Consider the following 26285-nt stretch of genomic DNA (forward strand, 5'->3'; position numbering starts at 1 on the left):
CCAGGAAACAGCTTAGGGATAAAAGACTAACCTGGAACCTACTGGAGCAGAAGGGGCTGCGCTCACCTGGAAAGGACAAAGTTCGTGGGAACTGCCCACGTAGGCCAGGTCCCTAAGCAATTCCATCCGCACCGGAACAACCCGACTGGTGTTCCTGGGCCCCTAACACTGTCCGTACCCGCTATGGAGGTTGGACAAAATGAGATTTTCACTGCCCTGCCTCAGGCCTCTCTCAAAGGTCTGGCCCATGATATTTGGTGTACACTGGCACCCCAAAGCCCAGATATTTGAAACGGGGTGGGGAGCAGGTGTTGAGCTGCTACATTTCCAGGTTCTAGGTAGCCTGGGGAACCCCTGGTCGTTGACGGAAGCACAGCGTTCAAGGTTGGCAGAGCTCAGGTACTAGAAGACACGTGGGCGGCGCCGGGTCTAGCTGCGGGACATCCCCAGACTCCAGCACAGCCTCCCAGGCCGACCTTCCCGAAGCCGGCCCACTGCCTTCCCCGGGTCCCAGCCCAGAAAAGCGGAGACCTTCCCCTCCGTTTGGAAGATGGACTCATCCCCTACTTCCTCCTAGCTCCGCAGAAGACCTGGAGACCTCGGGAAGGGTCCTCATCCATGTTCGCTCCAACCCAGGGGCTCCTGCCCACCCCGATCCCGCTTCCCGGGAGGTCCAGGAAAGCCAGCCGCACCCACCCCGTTGGCCTCACCCCGGCTCGGGCCCCTTTATCATCCCGCAGCTACGCTCCGACCAGGAGGCACAGCCAGTCCCCGCAGCCGGCTCTACCGCTCTGCTCGCAGGTTTGGGCTAGTCTGGGGCGGGGACTTGGGAGCGCCTAAAACTTGCGAGGAGGGCGGAGCCGCAGACCCGTCATTTAAAGGTCCGAACTGGCCCCGAGGCGCCAGCAACCCTGGGCGGTCCCGGGAATCGCGCAGTACCGGGATCCCCTCGCCTAAGCTGCTGGGGGGGCGCCATGGGCCGCTACCGCATCCGCGTGGCTACCGGGGCCTGGCTCTTCTCCGGGTCGCACAACCGCGTGCAGCTTTGGCTGGTCGGGGCGCGCGGGGAGGCGGAGCTGGAGCTGCAGCTGCGGCCGGCGCGGGGAGAGGTCAGCGTGGGGAGCGAGGGGAGCGGGGGCAGCGGGGGGAACGGGGGCAGTGGGGGGAGCGGGGGCAGCGGGAACCCCGGGCCGGGCCGAGCTGGGTTTGCGGTGGGAGGGCGGGAGGCTGGGGGCGAGGTGACAGCGCGACCTCGCGGACTGGGACTTCCACGAAGTTGGGACGCGTGGGGCAAGATCAGGGACAGGGTCCGGAGCTGGGATCCCGGACTGGGCTCAACCCCATCTCCCTTCCCCGCCCCTGGTCCCGGCAGCCTCCAGTTCCTTCTCCCACTGACCCAGAGCCAAAGTAAGTATAAGGCGAGGGGCCAGACGTGAAGCTCCTCCAAGCACCCGCGCGGGGAGAGCTCAGTTAATGGGACCCATGGGGGCGATGCTGCTCCAGCATCAGCTCCAGGCACTGCGGGCCCTCGTTCTCCACCTGACTCCGGACGTCCGAGACCCAAAGAGCAGATCTTGCGTGGGCGGGAACGAGGCGATGCTGTCTTTGGAGGCCCTGAGAAACTGAGGTTGCACAGGAGAGCGGCTCCGTCCTCGAAACGGCGTCGGTCGGGTCCCTCCTACTAAGTCTGGCCTGGGTCTGGCCCGCACAGGAGGAGGAGTTTGATCGTGACGTTGCAGAGGACATAGGGCTCCTGCAGTTCGTGAGGCTGCGCAAACACCACTGGCTGGTGGACGACGCATGGTTCTGCGACCGCATCACGGTGCAGGGCCCTGGAGCCTGCGCGGAGGCGGCCTTCCCGTGCTACCGCTGGGTGCAGGGCGAGGACATCCTGAGCCTGCCCGAGGGCACCGGTGAGAAGGCGGCGTCGGGGAAGGAGGCGCAAGGTCCCGAGAACTGCTGCGGGGCTAGGAGGACAGAGCTAATGACGGTCGGAGCGGACTTAGAGGATGTCTGGGCCCAGCGCAAGTGAAGTGTAGGGAACCCAGGGTGCTGGACAGGAAACGGGAAGGAGTTATGCATTCCCAAAGTTGTACACAGGCTGAGAGAGACTGCACTTGAGGCTGGAGGCAGGGAGTAAGTGATCTGGAGATTCCACCTTCCAAGAAGGCAAAGACAGAAAGTGGGAGTTGCAATGATCCAGGAAAACAGAGATGCAAAGTAAACGTAGGAAGGAGATGTCGAGGTGACTCAGAAGTCAGGTGAGGGGACCACATGGAACAGGAGGGGGTGGGTGACCCGTGAGAGTAGACAGCTAAGGGAAGCAAACATAGGATGCTGGAGAGCTGGTTTGGTTGGACTACCACGGAAGACACCCGTGAAAGACAAGCAGCACACTGGCCAGCAGGAGGCAGGGACGAATGAGGATGGCAAATACTGAATTTTTAACCACTGGTAACAAGTAAAAGAGAGATGAATCCAGAGATGAGTGAGGGTGGTAGGGATGGAACATCAAATCTATGACTTTGAGACAGGTGAGTGTAAATGCAGAAAAGAGCCAGAAGAAGTCAATAGATACAAACTATGATGGTAAATCCAGAAAGGTGAGGTTAAAAAAAAAAAAGGCAAATGTAGAATCTTTTGAGGACAGGTGAAGGTGTGGCAGGTGAGGTTTAAGATGTGAAATTAATCAAAGCAATTTGCAGTAGACAGTAGGCGTAGGTGTACAGGTGACTAAGATTTCATCACCTTAATTAAGGTGATTTTTTTCCAACCATAGATATTGATGAAGCAAGGCTAGGTAGGGGAAGATGAGAGAAGGAGCAAGAAATGGTGGCAAACAGGAGGTTTTTATCTATAGGCGAAGGATGAGGGCTGAAATAAGAGAAAGCAGGGGTGCAAAGTTGGCAAAGATGGGAAAAATGTGTCTGGGGGATAATCAAATGAGGCAAAGCCAGAGATGAACGTAACAGTGCATGGATGAAAACATGGAATACGGCTACCCGCAGGGAGATGAGGACAAGAGGCGGGCATAGGACCAGACAGAGCCGTGAGGCCAATTGTCCTGATGTCTCCCCAGCCCGCCTGCCAGGAGACAATGCCTTGGATGTGTTCCAGAAGCATCGAGAGAAGGAACTGAAAGACAGACAGCAGATCTACTGGTGACCACCCACCCCTTAAACTCCCCCTGCCACCGCTATCCCACCCGTTCCCTGCCCCTGCCCCTGCCCCCATCACTGACCATGACATCCTTCCTGAAGCTTTGTCCTCAACTCCTAGCTGGGCCACCTGGAAGGAAGGGTTGCCCCTGACCATCGCTGCAGAGCGGAAGGATGATCTACCTCCAAATATGAGATTCCATGAGGAGAAGAGGCTGGACTTTGAATGGACACTGAAGGCAGGGTGAGAAAAAGGCTGGACCTAAGAGTGAAATAAGGGCTGGGAGGTCCAAGAATGATGGTAGATGTGAAGGAACTGAGGGATCAGCTGATGAGTTAAGCCTCAATACCTGTCCTAGGGCTCTGGAGATGGCCCTCAAACGTGTTTACACCCTCCTGAGCTCCTGGAACTGCCTAGAAGACTTTGATCAGATCTTCTGGGGCCAGAAGAGTGCCCTGGCTGGTCAGTGGTTCCCCCAGGTCTCCATAATCCTTTAATGGCCCCTCTGGATGACTCATCACACTCCACAGTCCCCTGTATCTCTTTGCAAGAAGAGACCTTATCATATCTGGTCAACTCAGAGAGGCCTTGAGAATGAAAACTCAGAAGCTGGGTTCAGGGTGGGTCATATACCTGAACCCCTGGGGTTGACTGTGGAGGAGGGATATGCAGGCTGTGGTACATATATCCTCCTTCCACCGCCCCCCACAGAGAAGGTTCACCAGTGCTGGCAGGATGATGAGCTGTTCGGATACCAGTTCGTCAATGGTGCCAACCCCATGCTGCTGAGACGCTCGACCTCTCTGCCCTCCAGGCTAGCGCTGCCCTCGGGGATGGAAGAGCTTCGGGCTCAACTGGAGAAAGAACTTCAGGTACCTCTCCTTCCCCTGCCTGGCACTGTTCTCTCCTTAGTAGTGTGGTGAGAACGGACAGATAGAAACCAAACTGAGTCAGAGGAAGGCAGGCTGCAGTACCGCGCTGCCCCTTGGTGCAGTCCTGTGCTGGAAAAATACAGAAATAAAATATGTAGGGGAAAAAACTATGAGGAGCTCCCAGCATGAAGGGGAAAACAGAATGGATCCCCAGCACACAGCGAGGGGCTGGAGATGTTAGCAGGAACAGTGACGTGCCCTGGCCACAGTGTTTTGGATTCCAGTGTTCACGGGCAGGGAGAAAAGTGAGGAAGTGCCATCAGGTGCAGAGAATCTGGGCGGCTTTCTAGACAAAGAGAGTGGGGTTTGGAAGCGATGGACTGTACTGAGGACAAGCCTAGGCAAAATGTGTGCGTGTGCACGTGTGTGCTGTATGTGGTGGCAGGGGCAGCGAGGAGAAGCTCTCTGGAATATTTGGCAGAGGAGGTGAGATTTGAATAGGGAAGGAAAGAGCATTTGCTGAGCTGATAGGAGCCAAAACCAGAGCGCACACCATTCAGGAATGATCAGAAAGGTGCCTGGCCATTTGACAGGGGATCAGTTTACAATGCCTGTGATGCCAACTGGATTGAGCAGGCCTGGTTCCAAACCCAGATCTGCCACCACATCCACGCACAAGACATCTATGCTCACCAGACTGTTTCTTCACTTTAAGATGAGAGGAACTGGACCAGGGGCTCTAGTTCTCCCAGCAGGACTCCGGTACTGACACAGGAAAATGGCAAGAAGCTAGACTAAATCTCTTGCCCTTTGCCCTGGCCCCCTGGGGGTAGACTTCGAACTCTCAAAATGGATACATCCCTCCTGTCCCCAGAATGGTTCCCTGTTTGAAGCTGACTTCATCCTTCTGGATGGAATTCCAGCCAACGTGATCCGAGGAGAGAAGCAGTACCTGGCTGCCCCCCTCGTCATGCTGAAGATGGAGCCTAACGGGAAACTGCTGCCCATGGTCATCCAGGTAAGGGCCCTGGGCCTCTCCGGCAATGCTGCGCTCTGTTCACCTCAACCTCTGCTCCCAGGGACCCAGCCCCCGGCTCTTGGTTCCCAAACCCCATTCTCACTCAGTCAGACTTGCTTTCATGCCACTATTTGCCTGTACTCTTGTCTCCCCTGCCTCATCCAACTAGAAGTACTTGTTCAAGAGTCAAAATGGCCTCTTGGAGTTCTCATCCTGTATCCAATGGTCCTCCAACTTCAGTGTGCATCAGAATCACCTGAAGTGCTTGTTGAAATGCAGATTTCTAGATCCCACGACCAGACTTTCTGATTCAGTATGTCTGGGGTGGGAACTGAGAGTCTGCGTTTTTATAAGTTCCAAAGTGATGCTGACACTACCAGTTCAGGACCACACTTTGAGAATCACTATTTAATCTCTCTGTGGCCTCTGACTCTGAACCCTCATCATCTCTTCAATATCTTGTCTCTCAATTTTTTTTTTCTTTGAGACATAATCTCACTGTATCACTCAGGCTGGTGTATAGTGGTGCGATCTTGGCTCACTGCAACGTGCGCCTCCTGGGTTCAAGCGATTCTCCACCTCAGTCCCTCCAGTAGCTGGGACCACAGGCATGCGCCACCATGCCTGGCTAATTTTTGTATCTTTTGTAGAGATGGGGTCTCGCCATCTTGCCCAGGCTGGTCTTGAACTTCTGGGCTCAAGTAATCTGCCTGCCTCGGCCTCCCAAAGTGCTGGGATTACAGGTGTGAGCCACTGCACCTGGCCTTCTCTCACTATTCCTAACAGTCAGGTGACGAGAACTGTCAATAAGCTCACACCTCCTGCTTCTCTTTCACATTCCACCACCCTCTGAGCGCCAACCACCATCTGGCCCAACCAGAGAACAGGGCCTCCTTCTGGACCCCCTTCCTCCAGCCCCTCCTGCCCTCCACCTGACATCAGGGCACTCCAGCTAGCAAGCGGCAGGCTGGGAGGGTTCGCAGTCCTCCTGCCAGACTGTAACCTCCTAGAAGGCAATAATCTTACTTAGTCATCTCTGTTTCCTCGAGAATGCTGACTAGAATGTCATATACAGAATGGGAGTTCAATGATTTCTCTTTCTCCCAGATTCAGCCTCCCAACCCCAGCTCTCCAGCCCCAACACTGTTCCTGCCCTCGGACCCCCCACTTGCCTGGCTCCTGGCAAAGTCCTGGGTCCGAAATTCAGATTTCCAACTGCACCAGCTCCAGTACCACCTGCTGAACACGCATCTGGTGGCTGAGGTCATAGCTGTCGCCACCATGCGGTGCCTCCCAGGACTGCACCCCATCTTCAAGGTACTTATTAATCTATTCAATCACATATCCCTCAGACCCCAGAGAGAGGAACAGCCCAATATCAAATGATATTGCAGCAGCAAAAACTCTTTGTCGCAATATGTGAGTGAAGAGGAGACTGTATCGATATCTTGAGATGTTGATTTTAATTACGTGTATTAAGTTTAGTCACTTAACATTATACAGGAACCCTCTGAAATTCTCAGAGATCTGACCGTCTAGCAGTGTGCTCACAGCAGAGCTTGAACGCTGTGAGTAAAACAAAAGCCGTATTCCTACTTTAGATTTAGTATTCAGCCAGAAAAACAAGCGGTGCCCATAAGAACCAACCAGAGAACAGTATCTGGTACTAGAGTTTGAAATCCCAAGGGACAGCCTATAACAGTCTAGTATTGATGAAGACTGTTTCTCCCCAACTGAGGAGTCAGCTAAGTAGAAACAGATCAAAAGACAAGGAAGAGCAGCCAGCAAGCCACTCATACCTGCCCAACAGTAAGGTAGATAGAGATGTACGTGAGCATGGTAATGACAGGAATGAAAAGGAAAGAATCTAAAATGTAGTGAAGGGAGGAAACAGTAGCTGCAGCGTGCCTGGGTGTAAGAGAGAGAAAAGCCAGAAGTCCAAGCTTCTGCCACACCTGTAAGTCCATGGGGCGGGTGTGTTATACTGACCTAGAAATACTGTGGTTTTAAGAGCTGGGTGTGGTGGTTCATGCTTGTAATCCCAGTGCTTTGGGTGGCCAAAGCAGTATGATTGTCTAAGACCAGGAGTTCAAGACCAGCCTGGGCAACACAGCAAGTCCCGGTCTCTAAATTAAAAAAAAAAAAAAGAAAGAAAGAAAGACTGTAATTTTATAGAACAGTGAGTTCAGTATATATCGCTAGGGAGAAGGCAAAATAAGACCTGTGCTTGCTTAAGAAAATGTTCTTAAAATCTTGATGAGGCTGGGCGCGGTGGCTCACGCCTGTAATCCCAGCACTTTGGGAGGCCGAGGCAGGCGGATCATGAGGTCAGGAGATCGAGACCATCCTGGCTAATGCGGTGAAACCCCGTCTCTACTAAAAATACAAAAAAATTAGCGAGGCGTGCTGGCGGGCGCCTGTAGTCCCAGCTTCTCGGGAGGCTGAGGCGAGAGAATGGTGTGAACCTGGGAGGCGGCGGAGCTTGTAGTGAGCGGAGATCGCACCACTGCACTCCAGCCTGGGCGAAAGAGCGAGACTCCGTCCCAAAAAAAAAAAAAAAAATCTTGATGATACTTTACATATAGGGAATGTGGCAGAGGGAGCACAAAAATGATACAAGCTTACAAACCAGAGTAATTGTCAGAAACAGTAAAGTTAGGAGAAACCAGAGTTGGCAAAAATGAGGTGTTTGGTTTCAGGTACACGGAGTTTGATGTATTGGCAAGATATGCAAGTAAGTCCTGGGTAAAAAACAACTGAATTGTTTTCAGCTGGGGGCCTCCACCCGGACCCCTCCAGCCTGGCCAGCACAGCTGTGCTGCCTCTGGAGTTACCCCTTCAGTAACATAGACAAGATGGAGACCAGTCTGATGAATGGAATCTTGGATTGCCTTCATCTCATGCTGTCTCCTGCTTCTCCATCCTCTGCTCCACACAAACAAGAGAAGCCTCTATTTGCACTTACAATTCCCTTTCCTAGTTCAGTGCTCTCCGTGTCTCCACTCACCACAGTAATGCCATCCCCCGGCAGACAATCCCCCGGCAGACAGCTGACTTGCTGGCAGGTGCACACAAGGGTCAAGCCTGCAGCTGTTTTTTTTTTTTTTTTTTGAGTCTCGCTCTGTCACCCAGGCTGGAGTGCAGTAGCCGGATCTCAGCTCACTGCAAGCTCCGCCTCCCGGGTTTACACCATTCTCCCGCCTCAGCCTCCGAGTAGCTGGGACTACAGGCGCCCGCCACCACGCCCGGCTAGTTTTTTGTATTTTGAGTAGAGACGGGGTTTCACCATGTTAGCCAGGATGGTCTCGATCTCCTGACCTCGTGATCCACCCATCTCGGCCTCCCAAAGTGCTGGGATTACAGGCTTGAGCCACTGCGCCCGGCCTGCCTGCAGCTGCTCTTAACAGTGGCCTATGCAGGCCCTGGCTTTGGATTGCTGGGGTCTTAGTCCTGAACCCCGGCCTCAATAATTTCCAGATGTCCTCACATGTTCCATCGTGAGGTTGTTAGAGGTTAAAATGACTTAATGGTGTGACACAAGCTAAATGCTACAAAAAAACGTTAGTTCTTGCAATTTTTTTTTTTTTTCACAGACAAGTTCTCACTCTGTCACCCAGGCTGGAGTGCAGTGGCGTAGTCATAACTCACTGCAGCTTCAAACTCCCAGGCTGAAGCGATCCTCTAACCTCAGCCTTCAGAGTAGCTGGGACTACAGGTGTGCACCACCATGCCTGGCTAATTTTTTTTTATTTGTTGTAGAGACAGGGTTTTGCTATGTGGCCCAAGCTAGTCTCAGATTCCTGGGCTCAAGCGATCCTCCTGCCTCAGCCTCCCAAGTAACCTGGATTGCAGGTACACACCGCCACACCCGGCTAGTTCTTGCAATTATTATTATTAGGGATTGTTCATCCGTAGGCATCCTCTCTCCTCATGTGGACTTTGGCCTTTCTGTGACATTCGGCATCTTTCATGAATCTTCTGAAAAGCTTCAGATTAACGTGAGCTGCTCTGATCTCTTAACACCCAAGGTATCACTTGGGTCACTGCCAGCATCCAGCATCAACAATTCAGACAAACACCAACACTGCTTAAAACCTGCATATTAACTATGTGGAAAGGAAGACAAACAGTCTAAGATAAAAAGAAACGCATGTAAGGACCAGGTGGCCTTTTTTTAATAGCTAAGGAAAAGCAGGACAGGAGGGGTCCAACAGTGCCTAAGTAGAGGTGGAAAAAGATTTGCTTAAACAGGTAGCTGGATACAGCTCTTCTAGTTCTGACCGAAAGTACTCTCCCCACCCATTCCCTGAAGAAACCCAACCGTGAAACAACTAAAAGATGGAGATGCAGCTCTGATAATAAGCAGGGAGGCTAGTTTAACAGAATGTGAATGACAGAGGAGGTAGCAAAGAAAATCAGAAGGGACTGATTCATAACACACCTATACTCAAGGTGGAAACAATGAAGTGGACAGCTACTATTCCAGGACTCTTGTGTGGACTGGACACTCTCCAACATCCTTAGGTGAGCAGCACCACAGCCCCTGAGATAAGAGAGTCTATTACTGCCCCCTGTTGACAAATGAAGAGATTGCAGATTCGAGGGTTATTAACTTGGCCAAGTCTCAAAATGAGGAGTACAGTGTAGGTTAAAATCCTGGTCAGTCTGGCTCCAGGGCCCAACTCACAGGGAAGTGGGAGAGCACGAGGGTGAGTGATCAGAGCAGCAGGAGACCAGCCTGTCAAGAAAAGCATCAAGAGGAGAAGGCGCCATGCTGGATGCCACGCCCTACCAGGAAGGACCCCAAGCATGGCCTCCACCAGTCACACCTTCCAATCCCCTCCTCTCCAGCTCCTGATCCCCCATATCCGCTACACCATGGAAATCAACACCCGGGCCCGGACCCAGCTAATCTCAGATGGAGGAATTTTTGATAAGGTGAGGAGGTTACGGGGCATGGGACTGCCTCATCCATCTCTCCATGAGCTACCCCTTTCAGGATCCAAGACCAACTATGTGTGAATGTCCTCACTCTTAACCTATGAACTTGTCCCTTTTATACCCATGTCTTTTTTTTTTTTTTTTTTTTTTTTTTTTCTGAGAGACAGTCGCTCTGTCGCCCAGGCTGGAGTGCAGCAGCGTCATCTCAGCTCACTGCCACCTCCGCCTCCGGGGTTCCAGTGATTCTCCTGCCTCAGCCTCAAGTAGCTGGGATTACAGGCGCCCGCTACCACGCCCAGCTGATTTTTATATTTTTAGTAGAGATGGGGTTTCACTGTGTTGGCCAGACTGGTCTCGAACTCCTGACCTCATGATCCACCCGCCCCGGCCTCCCAACGTGCTGTATACCCATGTCTTAATATCTGAAAATCTCACATCTGCCCCGCTTTATGGAAGATGCGATGGTTCTCCAGCCCTGTTTCCCCTGCTAAGACTTGTGATCTCCTGTCCCAGGCAGTGAGCACAGGTGGAGGGGGCCATGTGCAGTTGCTTCGTCGGGCGACGGCTCAGCTGACCTACTGCTCCCTCTGTCCTCCTGACGACCTGGCTGACCGGGGCCTGCTGGGACTCCCAGGTGCTCTCTACGCCCGTGATGCTTTACGGCTCTGGGAGATCATTGCCAGGTAAGGATGAGCTCACAAATGGGGGAGGAGGAGGGCTCTGGCCTGAGGCCAGCATGGGGAAAAAGCAAGAAGGTCCAGACAGGAGAAGCAGAGAACTCAATCCTGGGGAGAGATGAGGAAGAGTGAAGACACAGGGGGTGGCTCTGAAAATGAGGAGACCGGGATGGGACAGAGAGAGGAGGTGAGGGGAGCTGTTGGGGGAGACTGGGGGAGGTGTCTGGAAAAATCAGGATTTCTGAGGATGTGTGACAGCAACCATGCGAATTCCTAGCACTAAGGACCCACATCTCCCACGAGATGCTAGCGTGTTTAGAGGGCTGAGGATGTCCCAAAGGCAAGGTCTCTTCCCAGATACTGTGGAAGCACTGGGCAGATGCCACAGAAAGAGGAATGGAGGTCAGAGGCCAGGGCCTTCTGCTCTCAAGTGCCTTTTCCCCTGGGCAGGTATGTGGAGGGGATCGTCCACCTCTTCTACCAAAGGGATGATGTAGTGAGGGGGGACCCTGAGCTGCAGGCCTGGTGTTGGGAGATCACGGAGGTGGGGCTGTGCCAGGCCCAGGACCGAGGTAAGATCCATTCCAGAGAGAGAAGAAGCTCCTGGGAGACTCTGCTAGGGCCCCTTCCCAGCCCTGCCCTTCTGGGGACAGGACCCCAGCCTCTCATCACACCTCCCTTCCTCCCTCCACACAGGAAAGCATACGTATCCCATTCCCACCTCCTCAAACTCAGGACAATTCTAGAGACCCAAGGACTGTCCTCCTCAGATTCCCTGGCCATCAACCCCTAGTCCCACCCCACCCCTGTCACAGATGCCCCCGAACTGCCATATCCTGGGGCCCACCAGGCCAGAGCCACAGCTGAGAGGGGTCTGCACAGTCCCTGCTGGGCTCATATTCTCCCCTGATGGTTCCGTTTTCCTAACTGAGGACGTAAATGGGAAGATTTTCCCTCCAAAGCCCGTAAGGACCCACCCTGGCTTTTCCTCCGTCTCTTCCTGCCTGCCACTGTCCAGCACGCCCAGAGGGTCCAGGAATACTGCACGCTTGCTACAGTGCAAGGTCAGCTCTTGATGCAAGCTCAATCCTATACATGCTTTGCCTCAAACCCAGACTCAGCACCCTGATCCTTGGGGCTCAGGTTTCTTTGGCTAATCCAACCCTCCCACCCTAACCACCTCTTGGCCAGAATCTAGCCACTACCATATGTGAACCTCTGAGGAAGAAAAAGCCTTTGCTGAGCTCTTAGGTTTAATCACACAGGCCCCAGCCTGGACTGCTGTCACTCATCCTTTGGCCCCTCCCCTTCACACTTCAGCTCTAGGCCTTGAATACCACCCTCTGCCTCTGTGGGACAACTACAGACATTTACTGGGGAGCCCTTATGGCCAATCCTGGGAATGTGGCAAACATCCTCACCCTGGAGGGAGCCTCTCCCTGGCGAAGCTGCACCACCGCGCCCTTCCAGGAACAAACTCTCTCTAGTTCTTCTCAGTACAGTCCCTTAGACTCCTAGCAGTTTGGGCTACTACAACAAAACACTGGCCGGGCACGGTGGCTCACACCTGTAATCCCAGCACTTTGGGAGGCTGAGGTCGGTGGATCACGAGGTCAGGAGTTCGAGACCAGCCTGGCCAACATAGTGAAATCCTGTCTCTACTAAAAATACAAAAATTAGCCAGGCGTGGTGGCACACACCTGTAATCCAGCTACTCAGGAGGCTGAGGCAGGAGAATTGCTTGCACTTGAGAGGCGGAGGTTGCAGTGAGCCGAGATCACTTCATTGCACTCCAGCCTGGGCAACAGAGTAAAACTCTGTCTAAAACAAAAACAAAAACAAAACCACACACCATAGACTGGGTGGCTTACAAACAACAGAAATGTATTCCTCACAGTTCCAGAGGCTGGAAGTTCAAGCTCAGGTTCTGGCGAGAGCCCTCTTCCAGGCTGCCCACAGTCGATTTCTCCCTGTATCCTCACATAGCAGAAAGATAGCAAGCTAGCTAGCTATCTACTCTGTCCTCTGCTCATTCAGGAGGGTGTATCCTCATGCCCTAATTATCTTGTGGGGCTCCACCTCCAAATACCATCACAATGGGATTAGATTTCAATATAAAAACTTTTCAGAGCCAAAGATACTCAGTTCATGACACACGTTAATTTAACCTCCACTAACTGCCCTCCCCCTTGTTCTCTTTCAGTTCTCATAGCTCACCTCTGTCTAGTTTTCCCAACAGGCATTTTAGAGGCTAAAATTAAAAATGCTGTGGGATTAGCAGTCAGGAACCTGAGTTCAAGGTCAGCCTCTGCCTTTTCCCAACTATGCAGTCCTGACAGTGTATTCTCTATGGGCTTTGATTTTCTTACCTATGAAATGAGAGTAATTATATTTATTCCACTTAACTGATAAGATTATCAGGTCTCCCAGCACTTTGGGAGGCCGAGGTCAGTAGATCACCTGAGGTCAGGAGTTCGAGACCAGCCTGGCCAACACAGTGAAACCCCATCTCTACTAAAAATACAAAAATTAGCCGGGCATGGTGGTGGGCGCCTGTAATCCCAGCTACTTGAGAGGCTGAGGCAGGAGAATCACTTGAACCCGAGAGGCAGTGGTTACACTGAGCCGAGATTGTGCCACTGCACTCCAGCCTGGGCAACAGAGCAAGACTCCGTCTCAAAAAAAAAAAAGATTATCGGGTCTCTGAGCCCCCATATCCACTGTAAGACGAGTGGCCTGAGATAACCTTTGTGGGAGTCCCCCTAGCTGTGACACTGGACATCCATGACTTATTCCCCACCTTATAACACAGACACTTGTAATTCTATCTGGGTATAGGAGTAAGCATTCCTAAATTATTTATTTATTTTTTAATTTTTAAATAGAGACAGGCTCTTGCTCTGTCACCTGACACCAGCAATCCTCCTGCCTTGGCCTCCCAAAGTGCTGAGATTACAGGCATGAGTCACTGACCATGCATCCCTCAATTCTTAACCACTTTTTGAGGCAAGGGATATTTGGTCCCTCAGAACTTTTCAGCCCCCAATGCTTCCATAACAATAATTATTACTTATTGAGCATTTATTACTGACCAGGTGATTTTGATACACCATCTCATTTATAATGTAGGTATCGTCCATATTTTACAGGTGAAAAAACTGAGGTTCAAAGAGGTTAAGCTGGCCTATGGTAACTAAGTGTAAGTGACTGAGCCAGGACTTAAACCCATGTCTGATGCAAATATGTCTAAATAAAATGAACAAATACTCATCAATTCTAAAATACGGGCATCCCAAAACAATAGCCTTTGTTCCTCTCCTATTCCTTTCCTGCCCAGGTTTCCCTGTCTCCTTCCAGTCTCAGAGTCAACTCTGCCATTTCCTCACCATGTGCATCTTCACGTGCACTGCCCAGCATGCCGCCATCAACCAGGGCCAGGTATGGACAGCTGAAAGCCCAGGTCTCTGAAGGCAAGGTGACCTGAGGGAGAGATGGGAGTTCAAACCCTAAGTACCAGGGTTCTAGGGTTACAGTTTCTTCCTCCAGCTGGACTGGTATGCCTGGGTCCCTAATGCCCCATGCACAATGCGGATGCCTCCACCCACCACCAAGGAAGACGTGACAATGGCCACAGTGATGGGATCACTACCTGATGTCCAGCAGGCCTGTCTTCAAATGGCCATCTCATGGCATCTGGGTCGCCGCCAGCCGGACATGGTGAGAGGGGACTCTGGGGAGAGGGAAATGACAGTTGGAAAGGAAATATTAGAGTGGGGGCTGGGCTCTAGGTGCATTCATCTTTAGAAACTGACTGATCCTTTGTTCTGTCTCAGGTGCCTCTGGGGCATCACAAAGAAAAATATTTCTCAGGCCCCAAGCCCAAAGCGGTGCTAAACCAATTCCGAACAGATTTGGAAAACCTAGAAAAGGAGATTACAGCCCGGAATGAGCAACTTGACTGGCCCTATGAATATCTGAAGCCCAGCTGCATAGAGAACAGTGTCACCATCTGAGCCCTAGAGTGACTCCACCTGCAAGATTTCACATCTGCTTTAGGACTGACATTTCTATCTTGAATTTCATGCTTTACTAAAGTCTCTGCTGCTAAGGCTCTATTTCCTCCCCCAGTGAAACTCCCTACATTAGCATCCCACTAGCCCAGGGGAGCAGTAAACTTTCTCTGCAAAGACTAGATCCTTTTATATGCTTTGCAGGCCCCATAGTCACTGTCTGAACTACTCAGCTCTCCTGCTACAGCATGAAGGCAGCCACAGACAACATGGAAATGAGTGTGACTAAGTTCCAATAAAACTTTATGGACACAGATATGAATGTTACATCACAAAATAGTCTATTTTGGTTTTTATTCAACTATGTAAAATGCAAAAAAGATTCACAAACGAATGTGCTTTGTTTGAGACACACACAGCCAGGCTACAGACTGGATTTGGCCCTTAAACTCTGCACTAGCCTAAGGCCCTGACCCTACTTCCAAAACATCCAAGATCATGGAGCAGGGGGATTTCTTAGAAAAATCAACTTACCCCAGCTAACTCTCCATTCCCGGGAACTAACCTTCATGCCGGGTGGCCGATGTATAAATTCCTGACTCGGTTCTTTGGCAATTTCCTTTCACCCATATTTCTCCTGTTCACCCATGTACCCCAAAAGTCCCTGAATAAGAATGATGCTTTGGGGGCAGAATAAAAACCACTGCCCCAAAATAGCTTCTTTCTCCAAACAGTCCCAGATGACAGGCACATACTTCATGTCTCAAAGCTACTTTCCCAACCCCTTTAATACTCTGGGATCTATATGTTTGTCACATTCCAAGTTATCTTTCACAAGCCTTTTAAGAACAATATGCACAAAATAAATGGACAAGAACTACAAAGTTATTCTAGCCAATGATAGTGTTTATTTGTTAGGTCCTGGGGCCTCAAGGTCAAATGATCCCTCTCAATTATTCTGAGGTCATTGTCCTCACTAGAGTGGGTACAACTTGCTCAGTGCAAAACTGTGCTCTTCAAATATTCCTATTTCTTTTTTTTTTTTTTTTTCCTGAGACGTAGTCTCCCTCTGTCGCCCAGGCTGGAATGCAGTGGCGCCATCTCGGCTCACTGCAACCTTTGCCTCCCAGGTTCAAGCGATTATCCCGCCTCAGCCTCCTGAGTAGCTGAGATAACAAGCTCGTGCCACCACGCCCGGCTAATTTTTGTAATTTTTAGTAGAGACGGGGTTTCGCCATGTTGACCAGGCTGGTCTCGAACTCCCGACCTCAGGTGATCCGCCTGCCCCGACATTCATATTTCTAAATAATTATTACAGATCTGTCACTCATCAGTTAAGCATACAAACGGCTTTTTTGGAGAGGATGACCTATTTATATTTTTAAATCTTATATCCTACCTTATTCAAAAGACCTATCAGTTTTCCTAGTTTAAAGTAGAGAAGCAAAGTGACATTTTTATGTACATTTAACAGGACTGCTTACCTTTACAACCTGCTCAGTCGGCTTTCCCTGGACTTCTCCTAACTGCTCATCTTTCCTGAATTTGGCATCGAGAGTTACAGTATTTCAAGTGTGATGATAAAATGTTACTTAGGAGAAACAGTTCCAATGCCAAGAACGAACCTTAAGCAATTTTAAAGCGTTCTAGCCACAAAACCATGCCTGACCCCCAAAAGGGGGTCCTAACTCCTTTATACTGTCAGAATGTCAATTTTAAAAGGGAGGAGTGAGATAGAAACGCTCTGTTGGTGATAATCTGTCTTACCATTTCCCCAACACAGGAGAGACTAAGGAATTTCAGGTAGAAATCGGATGGTTCCAATCCTCCGATCCTAAGAGCCCATCGCCCCAGTTCCCAAGAGCTCCGCCAGTTTGACTTTTTTGCCCAACGCCTGGTTACTGCTAGTTCCTCGTCACGTGACTTCGCAGATTTGGTCACGTGACATGCCAGCTCCTTCCATTCCCGTCTGCGGGGGGAGGGGGACCAAGAAACCGGAGACCTTCGCTCTTCCAATACTCACGCCCTAGCTACAGAGGTCAAGAAGGGCTTCCCCAGGAGCTGTTTCGGTTTCGGACGGCGCCGTTTCCCGCGAAAGTCCTGAGAAGAGTCCAGCCTTGTCCTCCTGCCGCCCCCGGGCGGGATGGTTGACGCCGGGGCCACGCCCCCTCTGCACCCCTCCGAGGGCATCCTGGGCTTTCTCCCACCGCTTTCCTAGCCCGCTTGCACCTCGGCGATCCCGACTCCCTTCTTCATGGCGTCGCTCCTGTGCTGTGGGCCGAAGCTGGCCGCCTGCGGCATCGTCCTCAGCGCCTGGGGAGTGATCATGTTGGTGAGGGGACTCCCCAGCAAGGATCGGAGAGGGCCTGAGGGGCTCCGGGCTGGGAGGGTTGGGAGGCAAGGAAACTCTGGGCCGCAGGCAGGCCGGAGGGGCCGGGGATCTACAGGCCCCGAAGAAGGAGACAGATTGGAATTGAAAAATGGGAACTGTTCGAGACCAGCCTGACCAACATGGTGAAACCCCGTCTCTACTAAAAATACAAAAATTAGCCGGCGTGGTGGCGCGTGCCTGTAATCCCCGCCACTAAAGGAGGTTGAGGCAGGAGAATCGCTTGAACCCGGGAGGCGGAGGGTGCAGTGAGCCGAGATCGCGCCACTGCACTCCAGCCTGGGCGACAGAGCGAGACTCCGTCCCAAAAGAAAAAGAAAAAAGGGAACTGGAGCAAAGGGCCCTGGAGTGGGAGGAGCTGGGGCTAGTAAATGTGGAGACCCCTCAAGGTAGGATAAACAAGAGCGGGGTTCCTGAGAGATGCTTGAGTTGAATGGAGGACATGGGAGGAAAGAGTGCTTGTTCCAGAAATGGGTAGCTGGGTCTTGTTTTCCCAGTAATCCACCCACCGCCACTTCAAGAAGAAATGATATGAAGAAGTGCCGATTCTCCCTCCCCTCTTGCGCACTGTCCCGTGATGATGACGCCTCCAGGGAAGACGATAATCTGGGTTCCTGGGAGAGAAGGCTTGGTCACTATTCCTACCCTTGCCTCGGCCGCTTGTCTCAATGTCACCACCTCACGCCCCGTTCCAGGTGGCTGAGTCCGAATCCAGTAACCACCACCTCGTTTTGGTTCATCTTAGGCACGGGTGTGCTAGCAACATTAGAAATGGGAGGGGTTTACGAAGTGAACTGGAGGTCAGGTGCCTGAATTCAACAACCTACCCATTCCCTTTTTCCAGATAATGCTCGGAATATTTTTCAATGTCCATTCCGCTGTGTTGATTGAGGACGTTCCCTTCACGGAGAAAGATTTTGAGTAAGTATTCGGGTGGGGGAGGCGGGCTGGGATCAGGTGGGAGGTGGCGAGGTCAGATTACGTCTGGGAGGTCGGGTGCTTGGGGCCCCTAGGTTAGGGAACAGGGAGAGGAGAGCTGCTTTCTTGAGAATGTGGTTAGGAGCTAGGGAGTCAGACCTCAGCGGCCATTCCAAACCCACCACTTTAGGTATTTTACTTTTCTGGGCCTCTCAGTCCACCTCTGCAAAATGGCTGCTACGACAGATCTCACCCCATAGGATGGTCAAGAAGATTGAATAAAGTAATACACGTAACAGCGCCTAGACAGGTGCTGGGCACATACTGCTCAGCAAACGTTGGCTGCTATTAATGTTTGACACCTTTGCTTCATTCCCACCCCCAGGAATGGCCCCCAGAACATATACAACCTTTACGAGCAAGTCAGCTACAACTGTTTCATCGCCGCAGGCCTTTACCTCCTTCTCGGAGGCTTCTCTTTCTGCCAAGTTCGGCTCAATAAGCGCAAGGAATACATGGTGCGCTAGGGCCCGGGCGCGCTTCCCCGCTCCAGCCCCTCCTCTATTTAAAGACTCCCTGCACCGCGTCACCCGGGTCGCGTCCCACCCTTGCCGGCGCCCTGTGCGGGACTGGGTTCCCCGGGCGAGAGACTGAATCCCTTCTTCTCCCATGTCTGGCATCCGGCCCCCGTGGAGAGGGCTGAGGCTGGGGGGCTGTTCCGTCTCTCCACCCTTCGCTGTGTCCCGTATCTCAATAAAGAGAATCTGCTCTCTTATGCCCCGTGTCTGTGCTTCAGTGGGGGCGAGCACGGGGCTGAGGCTGGAGGTCGGCCTCTGCCCGGGGAGTCCCGACCCCTGAGCGGAAGTGGAGTGAAGTGGTGCGGAAGTGAGGCGAAGGCTTCCCCCTTGGCCTGGGCGCGCCAAGCTGTCGAAGCGACTGCATCTGATGGGGCGGGGAGCCACAGGGTTGAGCCTATCCGCTGCGGGAAGGGCGGGACTTCCTGCGCGGGGGCCTGAGCCGATCCGTCTCCCTGCTCTCCGTGGTCCCGGCTCGCGTGTAGCGGCGGCGGCGGCGTCTCCGTGAGGAGGCGCGCGGGGCCATGACGTCAGCGTCCACAAAGGTTCGACCTCCCCCGCGGACAGCGCTCCCTGGCGGCCACGGGAGGGCGGGCCCCCCACTTGGCTCGCGGCTCTTCCGCCCCGGGCGGGGGGCGGGCGGGAGCCGAGCCTGGGGTGGGGCTAGGGGCTCCAGGCGGGACGGGGAGGGCGGGCGCCGGCCCCCCGTGACGCTGCCCCGCCCCCAGGTCGGAGAGATCTTCTCGGCGGCCGGCGCCGCCTTCACGAAGCTCGGGGAGCTGACGATGCAGCTGCATCCTGTGGCCGACTCTTCCCCTGCGGGGTACGTGAGCCCGGACTGGGACGTGGACGCTGAGAGCGGGCGCTTGGACTCGGTCACAGACACGGACCCTCTCTAGCACAGGGACAGACGTTAGTTTCCCTTTGTGCCTGGCACAGCACAGAGTAGGTGTTAATAAATGATCGTTGGATGAGGGAATGAATGACAGATAAAAATACAGACAGGCCTATAGCCCAGACTCCTATTTCACGGTTCTCCCTGCTGCGAACGGGTCGACCACAAACCACCGCCACTCCCAACCACCCCAGTTCATGGAATTCCCCCAGACGGCTGCAGGCTGTTGGTGGGTCTGTTTGAAAAGCCCTTCTTGGCGAGTTGGTTTCAGTGTGCTGTGTACAGCAGCCGTTTAACGTTCATGGTGGAAAGGGGTGTCTAAGGTGGAGGTGGTTGTGATTTCTTGTGATTGGGGTCCTCCAGGTTCCCGCAGGGCCCTCAAGAGGTTCCCGCCCGTCCCCCGCCCCTATGGAGGACCTCTTTATGCATCCGTGGAAGGGGTCCCAGAAATCGGAAGGAGGCGGCTGGTTGACTGTGGGATGCATAGCCTGTGGGCTGGCTCCACACCCCCCCTCCCATTTTTGCTATCCCCCCTCTCCCCTTCTGACAGTGCGAAGTGGACGGAGACGGAAATAGAGATGCTGAGGGCTGCTGTGAAGCGATTTGGGGACGATCTTAATCACATCAGCTGTGTCATCAAGGAACGGACAGTGTGAGGGAGGGTGGCTGCCAGAAAAGGGCGGGTGGGCAGCCTTCTTCCTCCTTACCCAAGGTTCCATCGTCCTCAGAACTCCTTTCCAGCTCAGCTGCTTCCCTAGTTTGTCACTAGTTTTTTAGAATGCCCTTGAGAACTGAAAGAACAGAATTGTCACAGTTGGTCAGAAGTTCCTAAAATGCTGTGGTAGTCCTTCCAAGAATGTGAATTTAGGTTGCCTGAGATGCTCAGTTATTGTATTTGATGATGGAAGTCCCCTGGTTATTTATATAAATTTTGGGGGACCCCACTGCAGTGTTTCCAGGGATATGGTGATCCTGAACTAGTTGATCAGTAAATCCCAATCCACTTGTAAATCACCAAGCCTTATCCGATGTCTCTCCCAGAAGAGAATGAGGAGATGGGCCTTTCCCACTACTCAGCTCAGGGACTCCACTCTCCACGTTCCACCCACCCTGAGTGAGTGTAAAACTTTGGGAAAGTGAGAACCCTCCCAATGGGTTGGGGCCCCGACCTGGATCCTTTTCAAGGGACTCCCAGAACCCCTTCATCTCCCCTCCCTTCTTCTGTTAGTCTCTCTGATGACTCCTTTCCTAACCTCTTCTCTCTTTTCTTCAGGGCTCAGATAAAGGCCACTGTGAAACGCAAGGTATATGAAGATTCCGGCATCCCCCTTCCAGCTGAGTCACCCAAGAAAGGGCCCAAGAAGGTGGCATCTGGTGTCTTATCACCTCCTCCAGCTGCCCCTCCTCCCAGCAGCTCCAGTGTCCCCGAGGCCGGGGGTCCCCCCATAAAGAAACAGAAGGCTGGTGAGGGCTGTGGACTTGCTACCTAGGGGTTAAAAGTCCATCTGAGGTTCAGTGAGAGAATTGGGCCTGGGTCAAAGAAGGGTCAATCTCTCTTCCTGTCCCTGTGGAGGTTCCCAGAGAGGGGCAGAGGGGAGGGGAGGGGAGGCACGAAGCTTTGGGAAGCTCGGGGCTGGGGGAGAGGCCATCAGGGGAACCTAGAACCTAGCTTATGCCCCCTTCCCAGATGTGACACTCAGTGCTCTGAACGACTCCGACGCCAACAGTGACCTGGTGGATATTGAAGGGCTAGGAGAAACTCCTCCAGCTAAGAAACTCAACTTCGACCAGGGTAGGAGTCCTCCTCCTCCCACACAGCTGACAGGGTGGGGGAGAAAGGGCTCACCTGGATGGCAGGGCACGGTCTCCGCAGGGGCCCCTCCCTCGTACAGGGGTTTCGGAAGAGAAGGTGTTCTCATACACAGCACAAGGCATTGGGTCAGTACGTAGCAGGGTGTTTCAGGGAGTTGGGAGTGGCCTCGGAAGCACACTGGGGGCTCGCTCCATCTCGGCCCATTTTACTTCCTGTTCCAGACAGCCTGACCCTGGATTCTGGCCTTCTCATGACCTCTGCTGATCCTCCTCTCCTCTCCTGCTGAGCCTTCCACCTCTGACCTCTCACTGTTCACGCTGGACCTGTGGATCTCCTGGGACTCCGAGCAAGGCCTGCACGAGAGAGGGCTGAAAGGCTGCTGGGGCTGCCACCTCGCTGTGCCCGCATAAACATCTGCCCCCAACCCCCTTGACCTTCATCTGATGGACATTTTTATACAGAAAATAATAAAGATTTCCCTCTCAGCTTCGTGCTGTCTGTTTAACATTATTAGCAGGAGAGGGCTGTTCCCTCTTCTCGGCCCGTGGGGGCTCAGCCCCTCCTCAGTAGTTTTCACCACCCTGCCTGGAGCAGCACAGCCAATATTGGCAGACTTGCTTCCCTGTGCCAATATTTCTGTGCTGCTAGAGCCAGGGAAGCTGGGTGTGGGTAACAAAGACTCCACTTTGTTCTCTTGAGGCAGAACGTGCTCCCAGGGTCTCTGGCCGTCAGTATTCTTGAAACTGTCCTGGAGATTTTAGAGGGGTGCTTACATACCCCACCCTCTCCTTCCCCACCTGGCAAGAAGTTTGTCACAAGGCCCCAGATGTTTTTTTGTGTCACTTCTCCAGGATGGCCTCCCAGGGCCAAGCCTCGGCGGTGCCTCCCCCACCCTCGCTCTAACACCACAGTGTGGTTTGGACGTGGCCACAGTGCCGTACAAACCACAGTGTGCTGCTGGGGCGGGAGCAGGACCGGGGTGGGCTGAGAGGAAGAGAGCACACAGCAGTGCCAGGAAGACCCCAGCACCACCTCCAGGAGTGGTGGGATAGAGAAGCCTTAAAAGGCAAACATGGCCCCCAAAAACGTTTGGGAGGAACCAGGGACGGACTGAGCAGGCAACTGGAAGGTGATGGACCACAGGGATGAGCTCACAGTATAGGAAGACTGGACCATCTTCCCTTTGTAGGAACTCAGCTCAGGGGATCCCTAGGGTGGGGTCAGAGGCAAAAGAAATAGGGAATGACTGGGGGGACCAACACACTGCCTCCTGTCTCAGCAAGGGCATGGACCCAAGGTTTCCTGTGTCCGTCCTTCCTCTCCCGGGGTCAGAACCCAAGAGAAAAGCAAGGAGAGACAGAGGGCCAAGGCCAGCAGGGTTGGGAGTTGGCAGTCCAGAGGTGGTGGGGCCGGAACATGGCTGGGAGAGGGGGGCCGGAAGTCGCCCTGGGCCCTGGGCCTGCCACAAGATGGAGGCCAAAGGCAGGAAATGGAGACCAGGGGGAAGGGGAGCAGCAGAGCCCAGGAAGAGGGCCATCTGGACCTGGGGGGCCAGGTATTCAACCCCCAGTGCTGTTCCCACTCCCCAGGGCCCCCCAGGACCCGAGCCGGCCCCCACAGCCACGTCCATCAGTCCATCCACCAGGCCAGGGCAGGCGGGCCCACCCCAGGGAGCCACGTTTAAGCTGAGACAAACATGGCTCTCCCCACCCCCAACTCCAGGCCTTCCCTCAGCCCTTTCCTCCTGTCCAAGACTTGATTTTTTAAAAATACCCCTCGGAAAACAAAATCCAAGGACCAAAATCCCTTCTGCAAATCAAAATATGACCCTCTAAAATCCAGAAGTTATCTTCTCATATCCCATCGCATCTTTTACCACCCCCTCTTCCGACACACCCCCCAAAACTCTTAGCAATCTGAAAGATCTAAGGTGGTGTATGTAAGCAGTCTTTTTAGGCCCCCGAAGATGCCAGAGCCCTCCCGGACACCCCTATCTGTCCTCCATCAAATCTTGCCAAGGCCGCCTGCTCCTCCACCACCCTCCATAGCCCCCAAACTAACAGTTGCCCCCAGCTCCCACCTCGGCAGAGCCTTTGTGGGGGGTGAAAGAGAAATAAAACACTATCCTAACGGCTGGGGATGTTGGGGGACTCTCTGGTCTCAGCCTTTGGTTTCCGTCTGGGGGGCTACAGTTTAGGGGTGTAAGAGAAAGCCTCTCCAATCATCCCCCCAATTCCAAGACTGACAAAGCCAACCCCACCCCAGCACGCACCTCCAAACCTCCCCCCCAACCGCCACGTCTCTCCTGAAAACAGAGGACACTTCCCTCCCCACTTACCTCAGCTACTCTCCCCTGAGATCCTGGTCCCCTATTTTGAAAAGAGCAAAATTTAGGGTGCATCCCTCACATTTGGGGTGCAGGAGAAAGGAACCGCCCCAGTCGCATCGCTGGCCTCCTTCCTCTCGGCTGGCTCAGGGACTGGGGAGTGCCCTGGGGAGGGGGCACCCCCACAAGAGAGCTCAGGAGGGGTTCCTCCACTCCCAGTTAGAATTGGGGACACCCCCCCAAAACCCGTCCCAGCCCATCCGTCTCCAACTCGGCGGGAGAGGCAGCTGCAATGCCCCAGTCAGATTCACCCAACACTACATTCCTCACCCCATCTAGAGGGGTCCCGGGGTCCCCAAAAAATCCCAAAAAAATCTAGGATGTTGGGAGAACGGTCCTGGACTAGCTCCCCAAATTTGGGGTCCTCAGATACCCCCGTTTTTTCAGGAAAATTCCGTCTTTTGCCTGCCTCCCGCCAGCCCTGCTCTGTCCCGATGCCAATTTTGGAAGTCACTCCCTCCTTCCTCCTCCCCGTCTCTCCAGGCCCCCCCCACCGCTCGGGGGCTAGGGTCCAGGACACCTGGCTTCCAGACCGGGGGAAGCACTCCTCAAAGGGCTAGGGGCCAGGAGGTCAAGCTCATTGCCCCTATCTTAAGGAAGCAGGAAAGCCCGTTCCTCCCTTCCCCTCCCCCCTGGCTGGTCTCCGTGGTGGTTTAGGAAAGCCTGGAGGATTGGAATCTGCCATTGCTGTTGCACAGGCAGTTTTTTTTTCTTGGGTTGGGGGGGTGGGCGGTGGGAGGGAGAGAGGGGAGGAGAGCCGAAGAGAGAAGGGACCCAGGCGCGAAGAGCTGGCCTGGCTTACCCTGTAGCCCCGGCTGCCGTGGGGAACCCCTCCCCCCCCATCTCACCCACACTCTCAGTCCTCTGCTTTCTGTTTGGGGCTCATCCTAGAAAATCAGGGTACAAGAATCACCACCTTGTACCCCACCAGCACCCCTCCTTGCCACAGTTCCAACAGCACTGCCCTGGTCAGGGGTGTCCACTTTGTGAAGGGACACCCCGTTTTCCTCCAACTTGCCCCAAACTAAGGGGTGCTCCCTTAAGAAATTGGGATTCAGAGTCTGAAACCGCCTTTTCTCCCTCACTTCTCCCTCAAGCCACATAATAATAAAAGGCGATACCACACCCTTTCCAAGTTTCTCCCTTCAAATCCTGGGCTTATTTGGGGGTTCACTAAAGAAACTTCTCGAATCTGGGGTGAGAGGGTACTATAAGCAAAAGACATCCCAAACCAGGGTCCCAATTACATGAACCCCCAAATCAGTCTCACCTTATGATTATCCCTTAGCTTCACCAAAAGCATCTAGAGTGACAAAATACCCCCAAAATAAGGACACCCCAGAACTTTAGTCTCCTGTCCTCGCGGCCCTCACCTTGTTTCTCCCCCGGGGAAAAAGCTTCTTGGGTATCCATACATACACAGGAATACCCCCATGTCTTTCCACTTTGTGGAACATGAGTTTCCACAAGACTCAAACACAAAAGTGTGCTCCCCCCTCCCCGGACCCCCAATCACAGATAGCCTCGAACTTGCTCCCAGCTTCCTATAACATTCCACCTCAAACTAATTTTTAAAACTCCAAATTGAACTTCTTATCCCCCAAATCTAATCTGAGCCTTGAAACGTAGATGGCACCCCAAAATAGACTGCACCCCCAAATCAGCATGAGTACTTTGGTTCTGCTGATAGTCCAAAATGACACAGATGAGCACAATCTCCAAATTGTGGGTGTCAGAACCCGCAGAACTCATGTAGCTTCAAAGTCAGCCCCATACCTGAAACTTACCATATAGGCCTCAAAGGCTGGATGCAGCCACCGGTGCTCACAATCAAATCAACACCCCATAATAAACAGGCACCCCACAACTGACCAAATAATACTCCATCCTGATGCCAGAGGGAGCCCTTAGTCTAATTCTCATCTCCAGGCTGGGCAGAGACCTAAATAACCCTCACATGTCAAAGCCACCTCATCGTCACCTCATCGTCCTGAATTTCCCAATTCCCGGTTTCTCAGCTGTTCTTTCATGCATTCGAATAAAGACACACTCCGGTCTGAAGGCGAGGGCCCCCCGCCTGATATCTAGCCCCATGGACCATGGCCGGTCAATCCTGGCCGACTGTACACTCTTCCCAGCCCAAATCCGGGGAGCTTCTTCCTTGCAGCTGGATTCAGCTCTAGCACCCCTTCTCCAAATGAGCTTTGCCTTGCCTCCCCGCAATGTCTCCCGAAACAAAATATGAGGGTGTGATCCATGCCCATCTCTCAGATCAGGGACTTCAAATTAGGGTTGTTAAGCCCCCTCCTGCCCTCTCTCCCTCCTCCTCGTTTTCCCTTCTCTTGTTTACCCACCCAATTTTAATATTAATGTGCAATTAAAAGTCACCTCCAAAGACATCTGGGTAGCAGTGTCTAGCTTAATTCGAAAAGAAACCCGGAGTTCCCAGGCTCAGGTGCCCTTCTTGTCCCACCCATTCCCCTGGCTCCTGAAGCCCACGATTTCTCACCTCAGGTAGGAACCCCAGCCTGAGGGGAAAGTCCCCTCGGTCCCCTAACTCTAGCTCCCTCCGCCCAACCCTAGTCCCCTCCTAGGAGACAGAGGTGCAAAATAAAACCGCGCAAAGGGGAGG

The 26285-nt window shown here is 53.1% G+C and overlaps 3 protein-coding genes and 2 long non-coding RNA genes across 24 annotated transcripts in view; 3 read left to right on the forward strand and 2 right to left on the reverse strand.

Moving 5' to 3' along the window:
- Positions 1 to 16708, reverse strand: part of LOC119620247 (uncharacterized) — a 63892-nt gene extending 47184 nt beyond the window's left edge. For 2 of the 13 annotated variants that reach the window (XR_012088740.1, XR_012088737.1), the window contains exons 1-3: positions 16445 to 16703; positions 14317 to 14397; positions 14054 to 14147 (exon numbers count right to left, since the gene is read on the reverse strand). This is a non-coding gene — a long non-coding RNA (uncharacterized lncRNA). The other 11 variants (XR_012088735.1, XR_012088739.1, XR_012088736.1 and 8 more) reach the window with 11 other exon arrangements.
- Positions 714 to 15009, forward strand: ALOX12 (arachidonate 12-lipoxygenase, 12S type). Of its 3 annotated transcripts, none has more exons than XM_073004658.1 (15): positions 714 to 801; positions 1712 to 1913; positions 3080 to 3161; positions 3280 to 3402; positions 3518 to 3621; positions 3871 to 4031; positions 4906 to 5049; positions 6157 to 6366; positions 9901 to 9987; positions 10504 to 10673; positions 11118 to 11239; positions 11600 to 11731; positions 14005 to 14105; positions 14214 to 14384; positions 14501 to 14718. In XM_073004658.1, exons 4-15 carry the CDS (start codon positions 3350 to 3352, stop codon positions 14678 to 14680), a joined length of 1635 nt encoding a protein of 544 aa, XP_072860759.1. In that variant the 5' UTR covers positions 714 to 801; positions 1712 to 1913; positions 3080 to 3161; positions 3280 to 3349; the 3' UTR covers positions 14681 to 14718. The 3 variants fall into 3 exon arrangements, with proteins under 3 accessions (XP_072860759.1, XP_072860758.1, XP_008008256.3); XM_073004657.1 differs by lacking the exon at positions 714 to 801 and adding an exon at positions 839 to 1109; XM_008010065.3 differs by lacking the exons at positions 714 to 801; positions 11600 to 11731 and adding an exon at positions 839 to 1109 and having other exon boundaries at positions 14501 to 15009.
- RNASEK (ribonuclease K) lies at positions 16639 to 18759 on the forward strand. 2 transcript variants are annotated; one of them, XM_008010062.2, is made up of 3 exons: positions 16639 to 17009; positions 17911 to 17987; positions 18370 to 18759. In XM_008010062.2, exons 1-3 carry the CDS (start codon positions 16932 to 16934, stop codon positions 18509 to 18511), a joined length of 297 nt encoding a protein of 98 aa, XP_008008253.1. In that variant the 5' UTR covers positions 16639 to 16931; the 3' UTR covers positions 18512 to 18759. The 2 variants fall into 2 exon arrangements, with proteins under 2 accessions (XP_008008253.1, XP_072860761.1); XM_073004660.1 differs by lacking the exon at positions 16639 to 17009 and adding an exon at positions 17564 to 17761.
- Positions 18760 to 18875: 116 nt separating this feature from the next.
- Positions 18876 to 21752, forward strand: BACC1 (BPTF associated chromatin complex component 1). Of its 5 annotated transcripts, none has more exons than XM_008010066.3 (6): positions 18876 to 19104; positions 19288 to 19382; positions 20005 to 20106; positions 20728 to 20918; positions 21142 to 21246; positions 21489 to 21752. In XM_008010066.3, the coding sequence occupies exons 1-6, from the start codon at positions 19084 to 19086 to the stop codon at positions 21551 to 21553; spliced, it is 579 nt and encodes a 192-aa protein (XP_008008257.1). In that variant the 5' UTR covers positions 18876 to 19083; the 3' UTR covers positions 21554 to 21752. The 5 variants fall into 5 exon arrangements, with proteins under 5 accessions (XP_008008257.1, XP_008008258.1, XP_072860760.1 ...); XM_008010067.3 differs by having other exon boundaries at positions 21493 to 21752; XM_073004659.1 differs by lacking the exon at positions 21142 to 21246.
- Positions 19988 to 23993, reverse strand: LOC103242266 (uncharacterized). The gene is made up of 3 exons (XR_500722.3): positions 23606 to 23993; positions 21301 to 21620; positions 19988 to 20245 (listed from the first exon to the last, which is right to left on the reverse strand). It is a non-coding gene; the product is annotated as an uncharacterized lncRNA (long non-coding RNA).
- Positions 23994 to 26285: the final 2292 nt, after the last annotated feature.

The sequence above is a fragment of the Chlorocebus sabaeus genome, chromosome 16 (genome assembly GCF_047675955.1).
Source record: "Chlorocebus sabaeus isolate Y175 chromosome 16, mChlSab1.0.hap1, whole genome shotgun sequence".
In the NCBI taxonomy this organism is placed as follows: Eukaryota; Metazoa; Chordata; class Mammalia; order Primates; family Cercopithecidae; genus Chlorocebus; species Chlorocebus sabaeus.